Below are 26095 nucleotides of genomic sequence, written 5' to 3' on the forward strand. Positions count from 1 at the left end.
TGGAGGTACTTGGTTGATCCCACTGCTTCAGAAAAATGTTCCTAAATGGATACACATTCATGAGGCATTTGGTTTTTCCCTGGTTTTGTTGCAAGTACCCATACTAACTGTACTGGGTGTAGAGGCATCTCTCCAATCCAGGTGCAGACAGCTCAGCCCCCCCCTTGCTTGCTCATCTCCTTGACCCCTACTTTCAGCTGTCCACACATGCTCCAGCTCCTGCAAACTTCCACTGCCAAAGTTTTTCCCTCCCACATGCAACTCCAGCCACCCTCTTCCAGCTAAACTTTGAGCTAACACACACGAACCTTCCAGCTAATTCATACAGCGCTGCTATAAATCAAACATGTAACTTGACGTGGTTGTCAAGAATTTACACAGCTTCACCTAAACCCACCTCCAGATACATTTATCTACCATAATACCAAATCAAACTTCATTACTTTTGTTTGCAGATATTTCCTGCCTTCCCTCTGCTGCCCATCTGCCTGCAGCAGTTTTCCCCTCTTCTTCCCAAAGCTTGATTTCAAGCCACTCTCTTGGCTAGATTCAATTCACCACTGAAATTCCTTTCTGCTGCCTCACCCTTAAACCTGAAACATGGGCAGCAAAAGCAATGAAAGACACAAGATGTACATGTGTCTTTCCAACTGTACAGTCAGCTCACCAGCACACCCTCCCCACTCCTCCTCCTAATTTTGACTTGCAGATACATTTTGACTTCTTTCTTCCTAAAAGGACTTATTCTTTTTGCACGAGCAAGTGAGGTTTTTAACATTACATTTCCATTTTGTTGTAATATTACAAAATGTAATATGTTTAAGGAACAGTGGAGAATCTGTCAATACTGAACTGTTTATACGTTGTCATTTTTTGAATTCTTGTCTGCAGAAGCACATTGGCACATACATATAACCAAATTTATCTCCAGTATAACATCACACAGGATTTGGAGAAATTATGTCCGTTTCCTTACCCACACTGATTTTTAACCACTCAAAAAACCCATACTGTTCAATTTGTTTTAAAGAACAAACATCAAAAAAACAGCTCTTTTTTTTTATTTTTCCTCCTGGCAGAAATCAAGTCTAGCTAAGGCTTTTAAGAGAGTATCATAACACCAAGTTCAATTTATTATCTGTCCACCTCCTTACCCACAATAATTTTAAAATCCTTTTGTATTTACTGGAAGACTATCCTCCAAAAGAAACACATCAAAATGTAATGCAATGACTACACCACCCATCAATCTTACAGATGCTTCTGGGGATCTTAGGATGGAAGAAAATCAACTATAATTTAATCTTCCCCATGCCATGCCACATAAGTCATAGAGCTTTCCAGGAACTTCTAGCATGAGTTATATCAGAATTAGATTCCTAGATCTTAAACATATGTTAGAAGCACTAAATTTAGGGAACTAATTTCCCACTGTGCGGAATCTGAGCTTCAATGTTCACTCCTTTAACAAGGCCAAGTTTGCTTAAGCATATACTTCAAATTTAAGAACTAAAATATATGTGCGTGTGTATATATATATCTCTGAGAATATCTGTCTGTAGCGACTCTAAAGAACATCCTGCAGTTCATCTTTTTTACTTCATAATTTTATATACTGTTGAGGCCCTTAAATTTGAATACTTTTCAGTCTAAGTGTTAAAGTAGTGCGCATTTGTTACTGAAGTTGTAAAGTTCATTAAGTCATAGAATTAATCATCAACTTTTTTTTGACAACAGTAAGGTCTCCTGTACATGGTTAATTCCATGCAAGTTTCTCCTCTTCCCCATTCACTAATTCCATGCCCCCTAAGAAAATAGTTTATTCAAGACCTGCCTAGTCCTGGGAACTGACAAGTGGGGGGGGGGGGGGGGGGGGGGGGGGGGGGGGGGGAATCTTTTAAATAGTAACCTAGGTTCTCCAAGATGTATGGCCCATACATCCATCCTAATTCGTGAGTAACTGTCTCAGGTCTGCGATGCACAGACCGCCTCTCCTGCCCTAGCAATATTTGTGGGACGGGCTCAGGACCGGTCCCCCCTAAGGTCTGAACAGCTTCAAGCAGTATAAAGCAAGCTGCGTGTACTTGTGGGTGGTGGGACAGGAGACCCCGCACACACTTGAGGACTATGGCTTTGGGGAGAGAAATCAGTCTCGCATAGCTGGGGCACACAGGTAGACAACACCAGGCTGTTCACTCAGATGGAGAACTTAGGTTTTTTAGAATAAAACAAAAACAACAACAAACAAAACAAAAAACAAACCCACACCAAACCAAGAGCTCCAGAAACCAAGATCTGTTAGTTCTAAGAAACAGATTCTTCAAGAGCATGGTGGCCAGAAACAATTAACAGTTCATAAACAGCTGATAATATTTGCTTTGTTTCTAAATCAGTATGCTTTAGATACAAAACAGGCTTGATAAGGAATTTTCATCTATATCCAGCACATTTAACTAATGAAAACAATTTTAAATGCTGGTTTTGTTCATTAATTGGATTCCAATTTCCATCCAAATGTAGCCTGATGAAAATCAGAAGTGAAAATTAATCAAGCAAATAAGAAAAGCACCATTCATCATTTTTAACAGAAAATGCAAAAAAAACCACATTAACCAAAGCAAATGGTAACTGCCTACTTGTTTAAATAGAAAGACACACTCACTATGTTAGCAAAGGGTAGCAGGGGTGGTACAGACTACACTAAGGCTTTCAGAAAGGTAACTAAGTACAGATGTAAAACTAAGTCAACTTAAATCAGATTTCCTGCTTGCTCATTTAAATCATAATTGAAAAGTGATTAACACAGAGATGTAAATTAATCTACCCCACCGGATGAAGCTAAGCAACTGTTTCTGCATACCAGTAGCTCTAATATTTTAGACTAGTCCAACTTTTTGTCCTGGAGCAGCTTGGATACACTTCCTTCCAGACCTCCTGCAAGTCCCTGAACACCAGCCATCTGTCCCTAGCCTTACAGCCCATACCAGCTATTCCTTATCTTAAAAAAAAATATTTCTTTTTTTAATTCCCACCACCTCCATTCAAAATTTAGCCTAATCTGCTCCTAAATCCTGTAATCCCTGGCTGCTTCCCCATTCCACCGGGCTTGACTGGAGCTCTTGCACTGCAGGTACCATCAGGACGGTCCCCTTCATTCCAGCCAGACTCTGTAGCCCTACAGAAGATTTTTCCAGGAGAATCATTTCTCTGCTGCCATCCTTACCACATTATGTAGTTTACTCCTAGCAAACTAGCTTAGCAGAGCAGTCATTTCTTAGTTTCCAGACACTGTTCCCCTTCTTGGTATACTGCTCCACAGCAGAGCTAGAAGCTGAGGACTCTCAGCCAAGAAAATCTGCAGATTCACTCTTCCTCCTGCAACTCTTGCTTGCAGAGCTAGGAAAAAAAAATCTGTAAAGCCCTACAGGCTACCCTTGGGACAAGCTTACTGTAATACTTCTGCCAAGGCCTGGCGTATCAGTCCTACAAACTGCCCGAAATCCCACACGAGGAGGACAGCTTTTCCCTTACCTGACAGACCATCAGAAAGACAAGCACGCCTCCTCATCTTGCACTTTCATAACAGCCAAAGTACGGCCAGGCAAGGATGAAAACTCAGAAAAATAAAGCTATGATTCTTCAGATAGATGGTGGTAGGTAGAAAAGTCGGTCCCAAACCACCAGAGCTGGGGGAGTGGACATTGTATTTGGGGAATAGTATTTTAAAAAAACAAACAAAGAGACCCACAAAACCAAAGCCACCAAAACCTAAACGTCACCCCAAAAAAACCCCTGGAGTTTCGCCTCCTTGGTTCTTCCTCAGAATGAACTTCCTGCTCTTGCTTTCAGCTGACACTGCTGCTGGTCCATCGACACCTCCCTTAGTCAGTAGGAGCGTGATCCCACCCATGGCAGGGGTAGCAAGGTTTGTTATTGTGCCCCTCATGTTGAGCATCAATCTCAATCTTTTTCTGCAAGCCTGCCAACAGCACAAAAATTTTTCCAGTCATGTCTTCATGGACCACTTGCTCCATCAAATGTGTGTGGTTGGTAAATCCATGGCAACGTTTGGGATAAGGTTGAAAATCTTCAGAAATACTGTATCCACTGAAGTAAATAGGATTTTGTGCCAGACATCAATGGGAGCAGAAACAGATCTTTGCTGGTTTCTAAACCCATTATGCATCTCCACTACATGTTTTCATTTACTCTAAACGTGTTGTAAGTGAATTACCTTAGGATGAGACATTTATTTTAAGTCACAAAGTCGCGTTATCCATTTCTAGCCAGCTAGAAATGTTCTTTAAGCTATGAGGGAAAGAATTAAAAATTATTTTAAGACTGCACAGAACAGTCTTGCAGCCAATGTTTGGCTGCCACCTAGGCTAGTGGATTATTGGTGTTTTTTGGTTTTGAATAGTAAACAAATCCGCTTTGTCAAGTAAAAAAAAATACAACCAGTAGATAACTGCATTATAAAGTTGTCTTTTGCCATTCTCCCCCTTCCTAACTGATAACTCACTTGGTCTTCAGAATACCCTAAGCTTTGTCAGGAAGCGAGGCATCGTTTTATTGAAACTCTCTACAAGACCCAAAGCCAAGATCTAAACCATGTTTTTGCAACACACTGTGAAGAGTTATCCTGGCCTACAGCACTACTAAATGCTTTTATTTATTTGGTAATAAAAAATTGCAGCAAGGGGAAAACAACATTAAGTCAAGTATCCTTGAAGACATTCCAGCAGGATTCAATGCATTAACAAAAAAAGCTTTTGACACCAGTGGAAGAAATCCTAGTGTGCTCATTTTCCAACACTAAAAAGTTCAAACCTTTGCTGGAAACAAGAGGCTCACTAAGGAAAACTTATTTAAAGTCTTTGTAGGATAGGTCTAACATGGTCCACAGTTTTACAACATCCTTGCAAATACCTCTTAGGTCATAGTCTTGTACATCAGCTCAAACGGTGCTGCAAGTGTACGTTAACCAACTGAAGCCTGAGCTCCTTGCCACCCTCCAAGCTTTTCCAGGTTTATTTAGAACAGATTTAAGCCCATGCTGTGAGTCTAAAAACTTTCCGCCGTGTTCATTACCTGAAAAGCCAGGCTACGCTCAGGAAGTAACAGGTTCTTCACTGCTGAATTCAGTCAGTCAAGAGCTAGCAAAACATATAAAAGCAGCAACGTGTATTTTTAACTTCTCTCCAGACATCCTGAAGTATCACCCATTTTCCCATGCACAAACTGTACTGCCTTCATCCACCCAGGGCTTCATCTTCATAGGAACCCCTGACTGATGCAGGAGGGGTTTCCAAGCACAAGGAACTTCCCCACAGCAGCTGCAACATCAGGCTTGCAGCAACCTTCTAGTATGGCCAGGACCTCCACCACCCCCTTCTACCATCCAGATCTCTCAAGCTCGCTCCCCTTACCCCGCAAACATTACTGCTGCGTCATCTAAGAAACACTTGGGTCGCCTGATGAACCAAGAGCATGACCCCTTCTGAAGCAATCGGCCTGGGCAAGGCCACGCAGTGCTGCCTTCTCTCCCCATCAGTGCTGGACACCCAGAAAGTATGCCGTGCAGGTGGGAGCCCCGTGTCCAGCTAGCTGAGCTGGCCCACTTCTCTGGATTGAAAACCCAAGCAATAACCCCTGTTTCATTTCCAGTTTAAATACCACTGCATTTCAACACCTTAAACTCAAACACAGCTGGTTATTACACAACGGTCAGTACCCCAAGTGAGATACTATTGAAACCATCTCACTTAGTACTACTCACTCCACTTCTTGGCCCTCAACTTGAGTACTTTTCATCACCAGAGTCTTCTACCTGGCAAGCCTTGGGGATCTCCTCAGACTACTAGAAGTCACTATCAGGACCACACCTATCAGAACTGTTTCCAACATGAAAACCCAGCCAGGAACGAGGGGGTAGAAATCACAGAAGCAGAGAAAGAACGCTTTCTGGCAGGCTGGTTGTAAGGCATTTCACAAGCAGGAACAGGTCTGACATATTTCTGAACATGGCATAAACTTTTTGTTTTTGCAAAATCTGATTGGCCACAATGCCAAAAAAAGCAATCTGCCACCTTTCATTCTGAATAGACAGCCAAAAGCAGAAATCAACATAAGGAACAGATTGTGAAACTACGTAAGCAGGAATTTTGCTGGTCATTCACAAGCAGCAAACATAGGTATTTGGTGTTGCAACACTGCATGCCCACCAAAAGAAAAGCGATTATGTATAGAAACACTTCCACTTCAGAAATCATGGCTGTGACACACACCAGCCGCACAGATACTCCAGACTCTTAGAAGCTGCCCATTAAATCTGTGGCTTTGAAAAACACAGGTACTCATCAGCTCTGGTTTACAAAGACACTCTCAGATTCCTTGGCAGCTGCAAGAAAAACAGGTTGTGAAAACAGAAAGGTCACTTATTTTTTCATCGTGTGTAACAAACAAACCAGAGATGGAGCCAGCTACACACCAGAATGAGGACTTGACCTATTTTTGCTTTTGGCCTGAAGGAGCTCAGCACACTCTAGGGACAAAATAAAATATTATTTGGCACCTTAAAGAATTAAATTTCCCATTTAGTTTAACATTCAGAAGATGCTGAGCCTGGTACTTAGCGCAAGTCTGAGATGTTTAAGGGAATACCAGTTAAACCTTCCCATGACAAGAATCTGGAAGCAGAGGTCCGACACAAATTCTCATCTCTTGTCCCAGGGAACTACAAATATCACTACAAGTATTCAAAACCTGCAGTGAGGAAGAAGCCATTTTTATTTTTAAAAGTGTACATTACTAGTCAGCAAGTGATGCTATTTGCATTATGTCAATCTCAGAACTGTAAAAAGAGCTATTAACTGGAGGCTTCAACACCTCCGAAAAAATACCAACTGTCAGCTTGCCAGATCTTTGTACATCACGCAGTGCCAAGTGCATTTTTACTTCCCTCACTGGGGGCCAGTCCATCTCCAGAGGCAGAACAGTTTCTGATTACTCCGGACATGGGTCCCTGCCAACACAGCATGGAGAAAAGTCTCAAAGGAGACTCTGAGGTGGTGGAAGAACCAACCATTTTCTCCACAGGGCAGAACAATCCCACAATATTATGCACCACAGAACAAATTTCTTAGTTGTCAAAAATGCATCATTACTGAATTTAAGAAACTAAGCAGCAGAAAAGGTGTATTCAAGGCACTGAGGTTACAATATTTAAAAAAAAAAGTCTAATTAGCTGGTAGTGGTTTTTCCAGACAATGCTGCTGTTCTGTAGTGCCCTCCTCAAGACTGCATGTGCTGCACATGTATGGTTTCCATTTCACTGACATAAAGCCATTTTGTAAAAACACTGGCAAATCCTTCTTCACCCCCCAAAAACCACATCCTCTTTTGGCTGTACGACAGCTCCTCACAAAATCATCTACTGCTTAACAAGCTAGCCAAATTAAGGCAAAGCCACTTACAGCTACATTATAGATTTACATACATTACTGCCCCTGGGTAGTTTAGACAATAACAGTTGCACAAGCTAATCCTATCAAACCCAGACATCCAAAGGAGCCCAACTCCACGAAGTAAGAGTCAAAGTACCTGGAAACATAGGACAGTTTTTCCTCTTCCTTGTCTCTCATCTATGCTCAGGGCATCAAATGAAGGCCCTCAATGAAGCAATTTTTCATTTTAAATTACTTTTCTTTCCTGCCAAAAGCACAATACAGTTATTTCTTCTCTTACGTCTATGCGATATAGAAGATCTCTTCTTTACTATTGTCAAGAAAATTACTGGAGGATAAAGAAGGAATCTCTCTCTTGACCACAACATCTTCTAAGGAGAAAATTTTCCATTGGCATGTTCCTCACCTGCAACAAAAAGCTTCAAGAGATGGCAAAAAGAATAAAGGAGAGCAACCTATCAGTCTAGCTGTACAAGACTTTTTTTGACAACAGAAAAAGGTGGTTTGATTTCTTGGTGTTGTTTACTGTAGGAAGCTACCTTTTTTTTTTTTCTTCTTTCCTAGAAGCCTCTATGCGTATTACATAACCTGAAAAGTAATGGTGAAGCTAAAGAAAAGGTTAGAAAGAGCACTTTTAGAGGGTAGAACTTCAAGAAGCTACAAAAGGTGTGCAAAAAGACCAGTAGAGAAAGCAGTCCTACTGCAAGCAGAAAGGCATCTCTTCACCTTGGGTAACTTTCACACAGCAGAAGTTCAGCTGTCTCTCACAGGACCTTAAAGATGCAGGAGAGCAGCTGGCATGAATTCCTCTTGTGGAGGAAAGCTGTCTACTTCTCACCTTCCTAGATGTTTTGAGTCCATCTGCCATGTGACAGAGAAAGAATTAATTCTACTGCACTGTTTCAGGACATTCAAGGGCAGGATGAGCCCTCCACAGGTTAGCCCTCCATCTCCCACACCCTCAGGATGCCAAATGTCAAACCCAAAGGCTACAAAAGAAATGCAGTCAGATATACGATTAAACATGCAAAGTTGCAATTATAAAAGGAAGGGTGCAACCCACTTAACCCCAGTAGATAGGCCAGGTGTATTTAATTGCATGACTGTACAAAGTTGAACCTTAAGACAAAGATTTCTTGTTTGTTTGGAGCTTTAAAATCATCAGCGTTGCATGAGAACAAACTCCTGTTCTTGAGAGACAAGTATGCGCATATTCTCCCCCAAAGTTCAGAAGCAACAACATCAAAACAGCTTTGATCGGCACAACACTACATCTGAAGCAGTTTGGCTGGGATACTTTCTAAAACTTTTTTTTTTTTTTGTGGCAACGTATCTTCTGGAAAACATAAGCACAGGGCATATTCACTTTTGCAGAATCTTACTCTCCTCACACAAATCCCAATTCTTTGTGCAGGTGCTCAGGTCATGACATTCATTACGAGCGACAGTGGGCAGCCTAACAAAACAAATTCTGACACAATTGCAAATTAAGTGCAGAGTTAAGAAGAAACACTTAAGGGTAAGCAGAAAGCGGTTGTTCTTCAGGCCCAAAAGTAGCTGGACAAGACATCAGCTACAAATAGGCACAGAAAGGCCACCGGTCCTTAGTATGGTCAACAGAAGGACATATGTTCAAAAAAGCCCATGAGTTTTAGTATATCACCAGGATAATAAGAGTAAAATCATACCCTTTTGACAGTAAAAAGAATTTTAAACTCCTAATATTCTTAACTGAGACATTTCTTATGTCCTGTTTTTTCCTCAAACCTTAGAACATTTCAACAATTACCACACATTCTGATTTACTTGTCTTTTAGGAGGCCAGAGAAAAGTCTACAAATCTTGGATTTTTTCGAAGAGAGACGGGAAAATTCAAGAATCAAACCAACATGCATTCCAATGCATCCCTTTTAAATGACTACACAAAATGAATGCTTTAAACAAGCAAACAGAGCTTGGGATTTGCAAATGAATTATACAGTTGCAATATCAAGAACTGTTGCTAGTGATAGGTAAATACATTAAAAAAAAGAATGGTTAGCCTGCACTGGACACGGTGCTCGGGCACTGGTCAGCCACACGCAGTGGACATGTGCACACACCTGTTTATACATCTGTAACCAGACAGGTACCCAAGGACGGCCTATGCCTTCCCGTATGGACTCTGCTGCCAAGACAAAAGGTAAAGCAACAACTGGATTCTTAATGAGAGAGAAACTGCATTTCATTAGATTAAATCATAGATTAAATTAGATGAGGTTCTATGCAATAAGACCTTTGGTGTTCTACACCAGCGTGATATCCATCATGGAAACAGACCATAAGGAATGAAGTATCTCAGTCACGTGGAAATTGTTCTCCTGAATGTGGCCCAGTCCAAGGAGCTAAATGCAAACCAGTCTTTGACAATACCGCCACCTCCAAAGTTTGTGACACCCGACTATTCCTGAAGCTCTTGTCAAATATGCCTTAAAGTTTTGGATGCAGAGGGAGAGAATGAACCATCACAAAGCTCACACTAACACAGCTAAACTTATCCAATTACTCAGTCTCAAGCTCCTGAATACTCAGTTTTAGGAATACTTGGCTACAGCTGTTATAAATGGGTGTTCACACCTGTCACTTTAAGCTCTGGCAACAAAAAACCTAGATCTGTTCACTATGCAGATTTTTCTCTTTCCACCCATACAAAAAACCGTCAGAAAGGTGACAGACACTTGTTTCAGTAATTAGGATGACACCTTAGTTTATTTGGGAACAAGTCCTACACAAGGGGTCACAGCAACACTGACGCTAGAAAACAGTACATATGAAGGATCAGCTCCACATGGAAACTTCTGCAAATGCCCAAAGCTCACCCACCTACTTCTTCTAACCCAAGGGAGAGCCACTTGTGAGTCCATGCCACAACAAGGTGAAGAAAGGGTCCGTACAAAGATATTGAAATAAAAACTTCATAACCCTCAGGCACATCGTAGTGGGGTCCCAAGGCTCACTCCATGGTTTGTGAGCACACATTCACAGGTCTTCAGTGACTTCAGACGCTAAGAGGCCCTGATGATGGTAAAGCTGAAGCTGCTGAGGACCGACCTTTGCTCAGTCAAACAAAGAGGAAACAGGGAAGAGTCACCCATGTCCAGCCCTAAGCAGAAGGCAGAATCTGCACTGACAAAAACAAGCAAGACAGCAGCAGGATACCCTTCTTATACCCTGATGCCAGCAGTGTTTTTGGAAAGGGATATCCTCATTGCCACCTAATCAGTGCTCCCAAGAATACCAGGACATCCACTCAAAACAAGCCAAAGGGACTCGAGTTGCCCAAACGCTTTTGCCAAAACCAGGAACTTAGGTAAATGGACATGAAGTCTCCCTGCGATTCCTTCATTAATGCTTCCAAGACCTTCATTCCCTGAAGCCTCTGTTACTCACACAGATTTTTCTTTTGTTGTTTAAACCCTCACAAGCTCTCCTAGATCCTGCTCTAGGATCCTAGTTACCTTTAGCCTTTCAAATTGCTTCCATTTCTTCTTCATAGTATAGCTAGCCCTTTTCTTCTGCTCTTTCTACTTCTACATGCCCCAATACACTAATCAGTCTTAAAAATTGTTCTACTAGAGAAAAAAAAAAAGGAGTAAGACTCAGAAGTTACAGAAACTAATTTCACGCACAAGATTTAAAAGTCTTTGTCCAATAAAGTTTTAAAAAAAATTTAAAAGGGAACCCTTGTTTTCCGAAAAAACTGCATCCAATAAAAGATAAAGTCAGTTTTCCTTATTTTCCTCTCCCCAGAGAGGGGCAGCTACTCCAAGTAATACAAGGGGCTGACTTGCCTGAAGCCCACAGAACCACCTGTTCCTTTCCAGATAAGGTCACACATAAGTAAGAAAAGGTGAGATAGTTTCATTTGTTTTAGTATCAGGTTCAGGGGCTGCTTTGGAAGCATCCCCAAACTCTGCAAATGCCATCAGAGTTTATCTTCTGAATCTGTGAGTTTATCCCTTCTTTTTGCATGTTGGCTTGACGTATCTAAAAATATATGGAACAAGAACTCATTTAGAGGACTGAGCAAATAGCATGAACAGGAACAAGAGAGTGCGGACAGTATGGTCCTTCCAGCTGCGAAGCATCTACACTTTTACACAATGACACTTGTTTCTTAATGCCTTTTTCCAGATGTTGCCACTATCTCTAATTCCAGAAACCTGGAAACTGCCAGAGATCCTAGCAGACCAAAAAAGGTACATCTGGCAAGGGGATAAAGGTGCACTAGCAACAGAGGGACAGACAGGAATAAGATTTAAATCATGAACTTCAGTGCTGTTTAGGTGCATATTTAAAGCAAAAGCAAGAAAAAACCACAACAAAAAATGTGGGGAAAGTGAAAATAAACCAAGCGAGGCAAAGAACTGTAGGCTTACAGTATGAATCTCAAGACTAACAAAATAGTTTGCAAATCTGGAGTAAAAAGAAAAACCTACGTTTTTCATTACCACTAAAGAAAGTTACATACTATTAACAAAGCACCTCTTGTTTGTCTTAAAAAAGAAGAAATAAATAGAGGCAATCCATTACCATTAGATGGCTTTTTATACAATGCAATGAAGCAGAAATCTGAATTTTTTAGATTAGTCTGCCACTCGAAGCGCAGAGGGACTGGGCTCAGGGGGGACAGAATTTGCCACAGAGGAACTGCTATTAGCAGTAAAACAGAGTAAAAACGTATTTCCATTGTAGTTTTCATTGGAGCAATTCTTCCTGATAAAGCCACTATTACACCCGCTATAGTTTGCAATACATTCCTAACACCCAAGTTGTTCATTCCCACAAACAATCCTATGAGTGTGGAATTTTTCCTGTTCCGTGCAGCGACATCTTCTTGGCTTCTTCCTCTGGGGAAAATACTTAGGCAACAACTACCCTTTAGTGCAATATATATATATATATATAGAGAGAGAGAGAGAGAGACACCCATTGGAGTTATTTGATAAAGTTCAGTGTGCTGTGCTGCGTTTTCTAGTTCATGGAGAGCCTCAGACCTGGCTCTCTAGATGTCACTGTTGAGCAAAGAAGGGCCAAGACAGCCACGTCAGAGCTTGGAAAGCTCCATCATCCACTCTACAGTTACAAGTTCATTTTGAAAATCCATCTTCCATTGAGTTGCTAACAACAAACAACAACGGGGAAAAGAGAGATGAAAAATCACCTCCTCTGTGTAATGAGGTTTTCTTTTCTTGAATTGCACAGCACCATCTCTTTCCAGAAAGGCTCTGGAGCTTTCCAATACAACAAATTATCCTCTGCTCCACAGCAGAAGACCACACATTTATGATTACTGCTCAGTACTGGATTTGAGTAAGATTCTATTAAACCTTTGCATGTGTTTCTTCGAAAGCAATGTAGCAAGCAAACCACAGCTTTCTGGAGGTTAATCCATCTAATTTAAATCCTATATATTTAGCAATGCTGCATTTCAACAGGGCTTGCACATTTATAAAACTACTACATTCAAACAATCATTTTAGCTACATATAGATCCCCGCTTTATGACAAGAGACCATTTTTTTTTCCTTCCATATCAACAGGAATACAGTTGTAGACTAGCATTATTAATTGCAAATCCCAGCAATTTTAAAATTCCATTTTATAAGACATATCTTTCTGTAATAATTCAAGTTGTCTAGAAAATAGGATCTAACACTTAAGAAACACCATTTTCTGGTTTCACTGACCGGCTCCCAACCACAGCCACATGAAATATTTTCAGTGTGCAAGCAGGAAGACAGACAACATTTAGAAAACTGACAGAACACAGCTAGTAAACACTGGTCCCAGATCTTTCAGGTATTTGAGCAAAAATACAGCAAGCTGATTAGTTCTGAACAGAGCATTGTACGGATTAGTATCACCATCCACTAACCATCCAAAAATCAGAGATTTCCCTTACCCCAAATGGTGGATATGAAGCAGCAGCAGCAGCGGAGGCAACACTCACTGCGGGAGGTGGTATTCCTGAAGAAGAAGGTGGGAACAGACCCAAGGCATTCAGATTTAATCCAGGAATTAAATGTGCTTGAAGCTGCAATGGCAGAAGAGTTAAGATTTATAATCCTGGTTATTAACTTTAATCAAAATCCTAGTTGTCATAGGCTATTAACCTTTTGAGAATATGTCAGTATGTTATTTTAAAAAGTTTTCATCTCTGTTTCCCCAAGGACTCTGCTTCAAACCTATTTCCCAGGCATACGCACAGACCAATGACATTAAGAACACATAGCAGGAAAGACAGCTGGGAATCACTTGCTGCAACTAAATCAGTGAAACATACGACAAACTTTAGAGCAAGAAATTCAGGCAATAGTACAATTTACTTTCAGATTGAACACAATTATCAGAGAAACGATGTAATAATAATTTTGGCTTTATACTAAAAAGACAACCCTGTAGAAACTGAGAAAGCCCACGCACAAGTCCTGATTTTTCATACACTGGGGGTATATGCCACAGCATAACCACATCCTCCCTCCCATACCCTTTCCCCCCCATGCCTTGCAAAAGGTGAAATAAGATACCCCCCAGCATTTGCTGTGAAACCATCAGCTATGCCTGTCCCTTACTTATGCCTGAAAAAAGTGGCAGCGTCATGTGGTAGGAAGCATTTGTTGCCCATGATACAAAACCTGTCAGTACCCTTTTTCACTTTTCCAGACTGTCGTACAGCAATGTGACTATACTTTAGAAATACCTCAGCTAGAGACAGACACCATCTCAGACTTCACCAACTAAAAAAACCTACCTAATAATCACTACAAACTAAACTTGAAGGGCATCTAGTAACAGAGGTAGTTTTCTGCTTACCACACCTTTGCCAAACAGCAGAGCAGCCTCAAGCTTCCCCACATTCCTGATCACTGTATGAAGCAAAAATGCGCCACTACAAAATACTTTGTGTCCTCATGTGTAGTTTGTGTCCCGCAATTTGCTTACAGTATGGGAGGGAAGGGAAAAAGCAAGTGGAATATTCTCTCCAGCCAGTAGGGAAACCATGAAGAGCAGCCATTTCTAGAAAATCAGACTACTGTAAACTGAAAACACTTCCAGTCTGATTCTAGACCAAAAGATTTGGATACAAACACAAAAAGCTCTTCAAAGCTGATAAAAAAAAACTCAATCATTTCTCAACATGCATTAGTAATACTTTGGCAAACTAATGAGGTGTGTTTTTTGTTATATGATCGCCAATCATCTTTGAATAATTGAATGCCTTTGTCATCTATATCAAGAAAAGCCTTAATAAAGCCTTCTTAAATAACTGAAAGCAGGAGAGATCCTTTTCTATATTTTGTTATGCTTTTAACATGAAGGTACTTGGAATCACTACTGTGAAGAAACATACACAGACTCCAGCACAGAAACCACAGCAGTACATAAACACACATTTCTTTAGGTTTCTGCAACAACAAACCAGAAAGCACCTTCATTAAAATAGCACACAGATAACTAAATACTAAAAAGCCAAGCCCCATGAATTAATACAAGAGGCAGAGAGGCTGCAACAGGGAAATTCTGTTGTGATATTAGGAAAGGAATTTTCACCATGAGAGCAGTGAGACAGGGGCACAGGCTGCCCAGACTGTGGACCTTCTACCCAAGGAGACGTCCAAGAGGGGACAAGCCCCCATACAACTTCATTGAACTTTGAAGCAGACCCTCTACTGGGCCAGGTGACCTCCAGAGGTACCTCACACCTAAATCTTCCCTTGGTTCTAGTTCCAGAAAGGGCCCATGCCACAAGACAACTCACATTCATAGCAGCAATATCATTTTCATAGGACTCCCTGATTTTCTTCATAATTTCTTCCTCAGCCTTGGCACAAGTTTCAATACTGCCTTTAACTGTAATGGTCCTTTCCGGATTATAGAGTGTCAAGTCCTGCAATCTGCATATGAAACAGAAGCATAGTTAATTAGTAAACAGCAGAGGGTAATCCAGGTTTATCATTCGAGTGCGATGACATCCGAGCGTGTCCAGTTTGCCCTCCAAAGAGCACAGTATCAATTCATAACAGGGCTCAAACAGTTCTCAGAGAATCTGGAGAAACTCTGTCCTCACAGCAAACAACAAAAACCACTGCAGCAAGGTTTGGCATCAGAGGATTGAAATGTGTTTAGGTGCAACACAAGATGGAAACCATCATGCTCTGTAGGAACAAGCTGCAGAGCAGTAGAGCACCACTCTGGTTCAAACTCCACTCCAGCCCTACCAACAGAGAGAGGGCTTCAGCCATTTTAGACATCCCAGAAACACAGACCATAAGAAACTTTTATTTCCTTGAGAGCAACAGTGGATTCCTTAAGGAGGGGAAAAAAAGCCCAACCCTCAGTGAAACTGCAGGAGAGCCTCCAAATCCTCATAACAGGAAAACCAAAAGCTGTGTGCAAGTCAACATTTGCTGCGAAACACTAGTAATTTCTCAGGGAAAATTAAAAGTTTTACAGCATTAAACTAGTGCTTTGTTAGGTAACAAATGCTGACTTACTATGGTAAAAATGGAAGAAATCAACTGGGAAGCCATGGCATATCCATGTAATGAAACAAGGTGAGTTGAAGGGGTGAAGACAGAAACAAAAAAAAAAACAAAAGAAAAGGTCAGAGCAGGATGCAGGAGGGGTGAGGAAGCCCATGGCATGTAGGAGAGAGGAAAGAGCATGCAAGGCTTGCTTTCTTGCACAGCAGGCAGTGTGGCAACCTGCGCATCTCAGTTAAGCAGCGGCAAGCACGAAATTCATCCACAAAGCAATCTTTGAGTTTCCAGTGTGCGAGCACTGAGTTACTGCCTCAGGAAGTAAAGTGGTGGAAAACACCCCAAAGGAGAGGAAACTTTCCCAGACCAGCTGCCTTACTTTAACTTTATGGACAAGTTTACCAAAAGGCCTAAATGAAGAGATCAGGAGAAAGACTAATTAGACAAAGCAGAATCAATGGGCATATACGCTCTCATGTTCCGACTAAACCAGGCAACTTCATGGGGCTGTTTCAGGCATAGCATGACAAGTATAATCTCGAGGCCAAGATTTTAATGCAAATAAACCATTAACTTGCTAAAATAAAACACACTCTGCGAGTGTTTACAGACAATGTGTTATTTGTGTCATCATCGGTAAAGACAAGTTGGTTTCACAAAATGAAGACCATTATCCCATTTACCCTGTACATATTTTTTTCCTTTAAGAGCTAGCATTAACAGTCTGTGCACTGTTTGAAAACAAAATGTTTATGCCAACACATTTAAAAGAGCATGCTGGCCTTACTAAAGCTATTCTTGAAACAGACTTATTCAGGTGCTTTTTCTCCAACTAATTCACTTCTCTTCCTCAGACTAATTCCATAAACATTTACATACCTTCAGGAAGGTCTTGGATTCTTTCACCCAATTTTGCATTTCCTCTTTTTGAGGAACCTCATTCACTCTTAGCTTCCTTGCCTTCATTTGAGCTATTTTCTGCAGTTCTCTCTTTTTTTTTCTCTTTTTTTTTTTCTTTTTTTTTTTGTGGTCTCCTGCACTGTTCAGACCTCTTCGCACACCCTCCTATGTCATCCAAGCTCTCTCCCTTTCCTGCAGCCTATAAGCCTTACTCTCACCCTTTCTGGCTAAAGCGTAAGTCCAGGATGCGCTCAGTGCTTGAAAGTTCATGCCAGAGTATTTGTTATTCAGAACAAAAGGTTCTCTGAAGATATTACTCCAGGGTAAAACTACTATTAACAGTCAAGCTTCTACAAAGAAGCAAAGAAATGCTGATCTAATCAGCGATTTGCAGATTTCCAGTGAAGGTGAAAACTCCTGTTTAATCTCAGCTAAATCTGAATAGGTCTCAGTTACCTTCACAAACTCACAGACCAAAAGCTATTAGTTTGAAGCAGACTAGCCAATGCATTCTGGTTTGGCTACTAGTGGCCGAGAGGGACAGAACCACTACTAAAATTCTTCTTTTCAGTATTCATTTGTTTTATTTCCCTCCCTCTTGTGCAAAAATTTGATCTGTACCAGAAACTAAAACGTCACTAATTTCACTCATCTTCACACATAGCTCAGAACTGATCCAGGCTTACAGTTTCAAACACTCGTCATTACATATGGTATAATATGTTAAAAACAACCGACACTTAAAATATAAGTCTAACACTGGCTCCACATAGCCTATGTTATTTTTAGGCTTGCTCTTGACTGAGTTTACAATGAAGACTCACTGTTTATATTAAATTTAACTGAGCTTAAGTAACAGTTTAATCCACATTACAGAAAGGCCTCCAAAAGGCTGTTACCTCAGCCTTCAAAACACACGTATTTTTGTAAAGAACTCTGTACCTGAATGTACCGTAGAGGCATTGCTGTTATTTGAGACATCTCACCAAAAGATTAGGCCACTGAAAACTTACGGAGATATCGTGATTTTAGTATCTGTGTCCTGTTCAATTTTCTTCAGGTTTCTTCCTTCTTTGCCAATAAGTCGGCCAACAAAGTTGTTATGTGCCAGTATCTTCAAGGGAATTTCTTCTGTACTGTAATGGAGATTATACCCAGTGAGACTTCTGGAGACCAGAATGCAAATTTTTATGCATGTTATGGGTAAATATTTTTTTTTTCATAGAAATGTATACAACTCCATTCACTTACACGTGTTTATACTAGATGCAGAACAAGTCCGAGGGGAATGCATGTTTCAGCACTATCATCTATAGCTTCATTGTAACATACCTGCTACATAAAGCTCAGACTGAAGGAGCAAGAGCTGTTGGGAAGGAAGAAATAGACCTTAAAGCTTTTAGTGAGAACTCACAACTTGTTATGCTCACTCTGATTAAAAGCTAATAGTTGGTCAAGAAACTTCAGTATTTGCTCCAGTTCACCTCAAAATCACAGCCAGACAATGGCTGAAAACGTAGATGTGTGGTGGGGCTAATTAAGCAAGCGGACTGTCCTGAAAGGAGAAAAAGTCTTAGTTCCTTTACCTACTTAAATATGGATAACGGCAACTAAGATTCACTTATTAACAGTTTTTAAAGACTACATCTTAAAATGGACTTGACAAGAATTCAGAATTTTTAATGCTTCCACAATGAAATGCCTTTTACTCACAATTTAGTATCTTGAGCTTCCTTTTGCATGATCTCCATAATAATTTTACAAGCCGTTGAGCAGCCTTCAGGAGTCGAGTGGATGGTAATTGGTTTCTCAGCAGCACCTGCATTCTCTTTACGATGAATATCAATTCTTGAAAGAAAAACACTAACTGTAACCATGTACTGTATGGTAAGCCTTGCATATTTCCAACTCTCATAAACCTGATTTATTTTGAGCTAACACTAACTACATTTAAGTGGTTTAATTCTGAAAAATACACAACTACTTAAACATCTGCTAACCACTATTTTTGTGTTATAAAGGGCCTCCCCTATCCTGATTTTACCAGCTAAACCCCATCTTCACGGACACTGGGATCGCCTTCCCTTCATCAAGGTATTCAGGGGAGTCGTTAGACAATCTGTGGAAAACTGCTGAAGACAACATTTCATCAAGCTTTCCCAGTACTCTACCACCAGCCCCAATACTCCACCAATGACTGTGCAGCTACAGTACAGTCAGGCCTTGTCCCATCTTGTCTTTTTAATGACCTCAGCAGCAGAGTTTCCTACCACTTCTCTGCTAGCAAGTAGTATCATAGTACTTGTACTTATCCTCAAGATTGCTTTTTAAGCCTAAAGTTTGTCCTGACATTACCTTTCCTCTAGATCCACTCTCTATCACTCTAAAACTACTAGCCTTAGTCTACACCATGGTTTATGTAGCTCTAGGAATTAAACAAAAATTAATTACGACTTTCATCAAGATAATGCCTTAGATATTATTTGTCCTCTGCTAGTAACCGCAGGTCACATACTCTCTCCATCTCTGCTTCCTCCCCTCCACTCCCCCCAAATCACAGTTGTTTCCAAACTGAAACAACCAAGCTGCTTTTCAATAAGTTCTTTCTGACAATGAAAATTTATTTCGTTTCGTAATGCAGCATCTTCTAAGAAGCCCATGGCCATCCTTGGTGTAACAGGAAGTAAATGTCATTTGTTTTTTTTATCCCCAAAGCAACGAAGGCACCGTTCTTGAAGTCATGTATCTGTAAAGTTAGCAACCTGCAATTATTTCCGTTTTATCCAGCCTTCTTAAGAGATAAAAACTTCCCTTATACCAGTCTTCCAGGATTCTTATAGTCCAGGAATTAGACACCACAAATCTCTTTAACCTGTGTTGTTAAACACAGCAAATAGTGTCCTGGGTTACAACATGCTAATGGGAGGTTGGAAGGAGCATCATGGTAATCCTGGGTCTGGCGGTGGGGGGGGGTAGGTGGGTGCTGTTTGTTGGGAGTGGAGTGGGGGTATAATTAGAGAGGAGTGTTATCCTCATCGGCTGCTCTCAAAACTGAAGCCACCCACCCTCATACCCCTCACATACAGCTCATTTTCAGGTCCTGCCTGCTGTAACTACAGAGCTGGGGCCTCACACCAGTGCACTGCTGAAAGCAGCATCTTTCGCTCTCTGCTCTTAGGGGTAAGCTGGAAAAATTCTTTGACTACAATCCCCACCTCCTCTTGCATCTGTGCTGAGCTTTTCCTTGTGGGTAGGGATTTAACATGCACTGAAAACAATCTCCTTCAGCGCCTCTAGACCCTAGTGCTCTTAAGCTTCTTAGGTCACTTAGCAGCTTGCTTTTTGCCTCCCGTGCATTTCTTTAATCTGTGTTTTGGTGTGGTATGCAACTTCATAGCTACAAATGTATCCACCAGAAATACATGGGAGTGAGGTGTAACCAGTCGTGAGGGGGCGTGGGAAGGTTTTTGTTTTGGTTCCCTCTCCGCCCCTTGAATTGAAAATATTTATAGATCCTAAGAATGCCCTAAATTAAACTAAAGCTAGAATAAAGACTTCGATAGGTCACCACACCAGCTTTACGTCCCACAGAACAACATACAACAGCTCTTTCAGCTGCGTTTTCTGTGCCAGAACCGTATTAGCACATCTGTAAGCAAGCTCTCCAGCAACACGCGCCATCCTACTAACACTGCCTAATTTCATTTCTTTAAAAAGGGAGAAACAAGTCAGCTAGTATTTGAGCACGTGTCAAGGACTGAATCCAGTCCTTAAATAAACCTTGCAAAAGATTTCCTATTCATTGTTATCTTCATTTGCTCTCTGACCACACAGGTTAGTTGTGAAGTTTTACAAGTTTTCCTTTACAGAAGACATAAGGACACGATGTTAAAGTTTACAATTACAGTTTTGTAAAATAACTTACTTGGACTGTGTCTGCTTTGTAATGTTTCTGATTGTTGCTCCTTCTTTCCCGATAATGGCTCCTACGAACTGCGTGGGAACCAGCATCCGCAGAGGAACGTCTGACTGTGGTTTCTGCCTTGTGGTTGCACCGGGTGACCCTTGCCTTGGAGGACCCCTCTGTCCAAATCCACGTCTTCCCTGGGGATGCTGCTGTGGAGGTTGCTGGGCTGCCATTTCATCAGGGATGTATGCAACTTTCAAGGAATAGTTTTCAAGCTGAAACCCGTTCAGTTTTTCTATTGCTCTGTTTATTTGCAAAGGGGAGGAGAGAGGAGGGGGGGGAAAAAACCAAACAAACCACAATCACATGCAGGGCCTTATGAAATGACAAGTCACTCAGATATAGACTTCTGCTCTTTCTAAATCATGTGACAAAGCCATAAACCAGTTCCAAGAATCCAAGAAGAAAAGTTACATTCAAAATTCTTCAGTCAAGATCTTGAATAGACAACCTTTTTTTTTTTTTCCCCTTTTTCTTTTTTTCACTTTTTTTAAGTCACCATATTAAGGACTACAAGTTAGTTCTTGCTTGCTCTGGGCTTCTGTGCACTTTAAAGGTTTTGCTGGTGCAACCCTATCAGCAAAACCTCACAGGAGACAGAGCTTATACGCTCAAAAGCATTCTTTTGCCTGATTTAATTTAAATCAGTTTCCCAAATAGAATTAAAGCTGCACCAGAGGGAAAACTTTTTAGCTGCTATCGCAGCACCTTCGTTAGGGTTTTTGCCAGCACAGCTATTTGGCTGGAGTTTTTGTAATAACTGACATAGCTATGACAAAAAAAAAAAAAAAAAAAAAAAGAGTAAAGAACGCTATGAAAGACAGCTCCTGGTTCACTCTCAGCAGGAAAGAAAGCATTCAAAGCCAGTCAATAGCATTTGAAACACCACTTAGCAGACCACAACAACACCTTGCAACTTATAAACTAGTCATGTTGTAAGCAGGTTTAAAAGTTGACCAGGAAATTCAAGCCAATGCATCTGTTAAATTCTCCACAGATGCAAAGGTGTTAGAAGGCATTTAAATGGCATTTCGAGTTCTCTTGTGCTTTTAGGCAAAGCAGAACCCTGTCTCAAATAGCACAGAGGGATACTGCCCAAATGCACACAACGTGCTCTCACCGTGGCCCATCACACTGAATAACCACCCGCTCAGCTCTCCCTCTGCCCAGCCCCTCTTTCTAACCAAGGTGGGGCCAAGTTTGCAAATCAACCTGACCTGCTGGTCTCCTCTTCACAGAGAGAGCACAACTGAACTTAAAATTTACAGATTTCTGGAGAGTCAAGGATCTACCACTCACAAAGTAGTCAATACAATTAAAGGGCCAGGAAACAGTAGGCTTAACTAAGCTACACGCAACACACTAATAAGCTAGCAGTATAAAATTAACATGTTTGCCCAAGAAAGATATTTCAAGTTTTGCTACAGAAGGCGTATTATTCAGATTATCAGCAATATATTGTTTATCAATGAAACGTGCATCGATTTGGCCTAGTTTCTAAGTGCCAGGCTTAATCTTGGACTAAAGATTACTGATAAATTTTGTTTAAAGACTAAATTTAAATCAAAAACAGTAATGGGAGGGAGGAGGTTTCCATCTCATATTAAAGAACCCACCAACATTTTTGTTGAAAAGCTCCAGTAACTGTATGCTCTGGAGCAAGGCCTCACATTCAGAAACTAAACCTAGCCCCTCCATTCACGCACGCTGGCAGGTGTTTACTGCCAGTTTACCAAATGCTAACCTCAGCAACATTTTTATTCCTGCCTCTACTGCAGAGATAAAGGATGATGCCAGCCAATCACTTAAATTGTCAAAGGCAGCCAGTGAAAAGTACTATTCACCTCCTGGGTGACCCCTCGGACAGTCTGGGTGTCAAGCAGCAGCCCTGCAGGTAAGAAGCGGTATATGGATGCTGAGGATAACATGCCCCTCATCTCCCAGTTGAGCCAGCACCCTCAAAATACTCCAGCTAGACAGTAAAGAATTTATGAAAAAACAAGTAAATTGTGTCTTTGAAGCAGTGTTTAATAAGGGCTGGTAATAAATAAGGCCCAAGGCAACACCAATGAACATCAAGGAAAGCAAAATATTGAGTAACTGATCACTGCTCATTAAATACTTCTGTTCATCAAATGAGACACGGGCCCTTTGGGAACAGGGCAGGAGTGTAATTGCTTCCGTAACAGAAGGATCTCTTACAGCATATGTCAAGAGAGCTGGATTAATATTTGCTGAGGCCATTTCAAAGCTGACATTTCTTAACTTTTACTCCACAGACTTGGAAGAGCATTATACTACACAGAAATCCATGTTTACAAACTAGTAAGGGCAGTGAGCAGCCAGACCAGTGAAACTTGTGTTCCTATGGATTTGTCTCTCCAGTTTTAATTTCTGTGTAGATTTCCGATACCCAAAAGGCCTTTCACTGAAGTGTCTCTCCATGGACATCCTATCTGGGAAAGGGGTCTGGAGCCTTTCCTTTTTAGGCAACCTAAACATACTAAGCTCCTGTTGGTTGTGACAAGAGACCTCTATTTCTGGACTACATCTTCCTAAAATCAGCCAAAAAGCTGAATTAGTACCAGGGAGGGAAATGGCACCACCAGCCAGTGTAGTTGCACAAGATCTGTTTCTTTTGGAATCAAACCTCAAGATGTTAGAGAGATGAGTACCAACGATTTCACGGATATGCTGGTAGGCTCTAGATTGACATCTATCCCAATTCATTCCCTTCCATGCATTCATTCAACAAGTTCAGACATTGCTTCTTTCCCAAAATGCTTCAATTTCCCCTGGCTTTAAAACATTAGACCAGAATCCCAGCACTGATACAAAACCTTACATTAAATCAGTGCATGAGATTTCTCACTCTTCAGAAGTGGTAGGGGAGGAAAAGACCAGGCTTTTTGTTTGCAACCAAGCTACATACCTATATGCCTTCAGAACAAACATCATTCAGCAACAACTGGCATACATACATGCCATACTTTTCCTGGAAAGATGGTTGGAACTTTTTTTTAAAAAAAATTGCCAAATGGTTCTATATGACTGTAGAGTACCTTAAATTCAAAGCAAACTGAGAAAAGTTCATTTGCCATTGTGGAAAATCAATTCTGTCAGCCAGCGGTGAACAACTCCTGGCCACCAAAGCCATATGACACGGAAAAATAACACACTAAAAAAAACAGTGGACACATTTTTGAGCAAGTTATTTGAAGGCAAACCTGCTTCAGAGTCCACTTCTCTAGTTAGATGATAGAGATACTACAGTACCTGCAGTACTGTGTACTGGAGAATCCAGTACACTAGAGATAATACAGTAGTATCACTTGTTTAAGTTAGTCTATATATTTACGGAGAAAACGTTAAAATAACTAACATCCTCCGAGTCAGAGATCTCCATATCATATAGGCTGACTTGTTTTATAATTTGACTTGTTCAAGTGATAAGAAGTCAGAAGAGTCAATAACTAAATGCTGCTCTCTCAAGTCTTTTGTGGAATTGACATTTCCTAGGTAAGTGGTCCCACATTCTGTACCAATTTAGGCACCCACAGCGGAATGCCATGATAACTAATTTTCAGTAATGCAGCAAATACACAGTTTTGGTGCATTTCTTACAGAAGACACAGCCCAAAGCTTTTGATACTTTGGCTGTTGAGCCAGGCCTTCGCATTTCAACATTTGACAGTTTGCATTAGGTTTTTTAAGGCATTGTCATACACCTTTATTTAACTGTTCTGAACTAATTTTTATCAGTTTTGTGGCACGAAACATAGGGCTGGAATCAGGCAAGGTGATAGCTCTCAGTAGTCCTTCAGCACCATAAGAAGCCTAAAGTTCTAGAGGAATCTAGGCACTGCTTCAGGAAAGAGGGGGTTGCGGGGAGAAACCAAGAGCAATGAGTGATTAAGCACTGCCTTCTAGATGGAAGAAAAATTCCTGTAAAACAGCATTTAGGACAGCACTTCCTATGAGGAGAGCCGTCCCCGCTCCCTGGGAAAGCCTGAGCCTCAGAGGAAAGCAAGTGACTGGTTCTTCACAGTGCTAGTGGCACCCGTTTTGGTCAAGGTTATCATCACTGTTGCAGTCCACCAAAACCACGTTAAATCCAGCTCCTTTTGTAAAACACACTCACGTTGACTGACCACCTTGGAAACTTAAGTCCAAACCACAGCAACACCACCTCTGTCTTTCCTCAAAGACTTCTGCCTTCCCAAACAGAGCCGAGGGTCTCCTTCCACAGCCACAAATTAAAGGCCACGCAGGTTACCACTGTCTGAGTGCACCACTGGTACCTACTGAAACAATCCACAAACCACCTTTTACACAAGGGCTAAAAGCTTTAGAGTCACTTAATGAGGATAAAGAAGGAGAAAGATTCAGTAAACTTCCTCATTAGGAGGTGCTCTCCTCCCCCAAATCTTCTTTAAAAATTAATTAATATTTAGTGGAAATGGAAAATGCTTCCATTTCATATACCAGCAAGAGCTGGTACAGAGGAATCTCATAGTGTAGTTCAGAATTTTTTATAAAACAAATTCTTTAAGAGACTGCAGCGACTACTGCTTATGCTCTGCTAAGATGTATAGCAGCCTGGCTTATGTTCACATGACACCTGCTCAGAAGTAAGAGGAGCCCTACATAAAAATGAAACCTTTAAACAAATATTTTGTGAATTAGTCACCTGAGATTTTCCCATCAAAATGACATCTCATGGCTGTCCTCTCATGAGCTCCCTACGAGAGCATGTTTGCCCAGCCTTCTCCCTTCTGATGCTAGTGGAGGTTAAACATCCTAGATAAATGAGTACAGTAAAAGCACCGAGTCTTGTGCTGGAAATCATTCATCCATTGATAGCGCGATGACACTAAGTACTAGATGGAGAACATATTTCACTCCCACATGCAGCTTGTACATACACCACCTTTCGTTTTTCCTCCCTGAACAGATACATTTGCATACCGAGAAGACAGATAGACATGGTAATTTTTCTTTGGCATAATATTTTTTTTTGCCTTAAATAAAAAAAGTTTCATTAGTATTTCTGAAAATAAAAACAAAGCAAAAAATAAAGCTAAGCTTATAATCATACACCACTGAATTTTCAGTATTACCGTTCCTATGGCAACATTAGCCCTGACCCATGATGGCATGTAAAAGTATTAGTTACGTGAACTCTTATTCATTCATCAAGCATACATGTTGTGTGCATACACATAGCTTTGTACTTCATT

The 26095-nt window shown here is 40.9% G+C and overlaps 1 protein-coding gene across 2 annotated transcripts in view; it reads right to left on the reverse strand.

The window, feature by feature from the left end:
* The window catches only part of IGF2BP3 (insulin like growth factor 2 mRNA binding protein 3), a 114262-nt gene that overhangs the window by 15140 nt on the left and 73027 nt on the right, over positions 1-26095 (reverse strand). For both annotated transcript variants that reach the window (XM_056334165.1, XM_056334164.1), the window contains 5 exons: positions 20814-21098; positions 18602-18736; positions 17902-18024; positions 15268-15403; positions 13411-13542 (listed from right to left, as the gene is read on the reverse strand). In XM_056334165.1, the coding sequence (XP_056190140.1) occupies positions 13411-13542; positions 15268-15403; positions 17902-18024; positions 18602-18736; positions 20814-21098 (811 nt within the window). The remainder of the gene's footprint in view (positions 1-13410; positions 13543-15267; positions 15404-17901; positions 18025-18601; positions 18737-20813; positions 21099-26095) is intronic.

The sequence above is a fragment of the Falco biarmicus genome, chromosome 4 (assembly GCF_023638135.1).
Source record: "Falco biarmicus isolate bFalBia1 chromosome 4, bFalBia1.pri, whole genome shotgun sequence".
In the NCBI taxonomy this organism is placed as follows: Eukaryota; Metazoa; Chordata; class Aves; order Falconiformes; family Falconidae; genus Falco; species Falco biarmicus.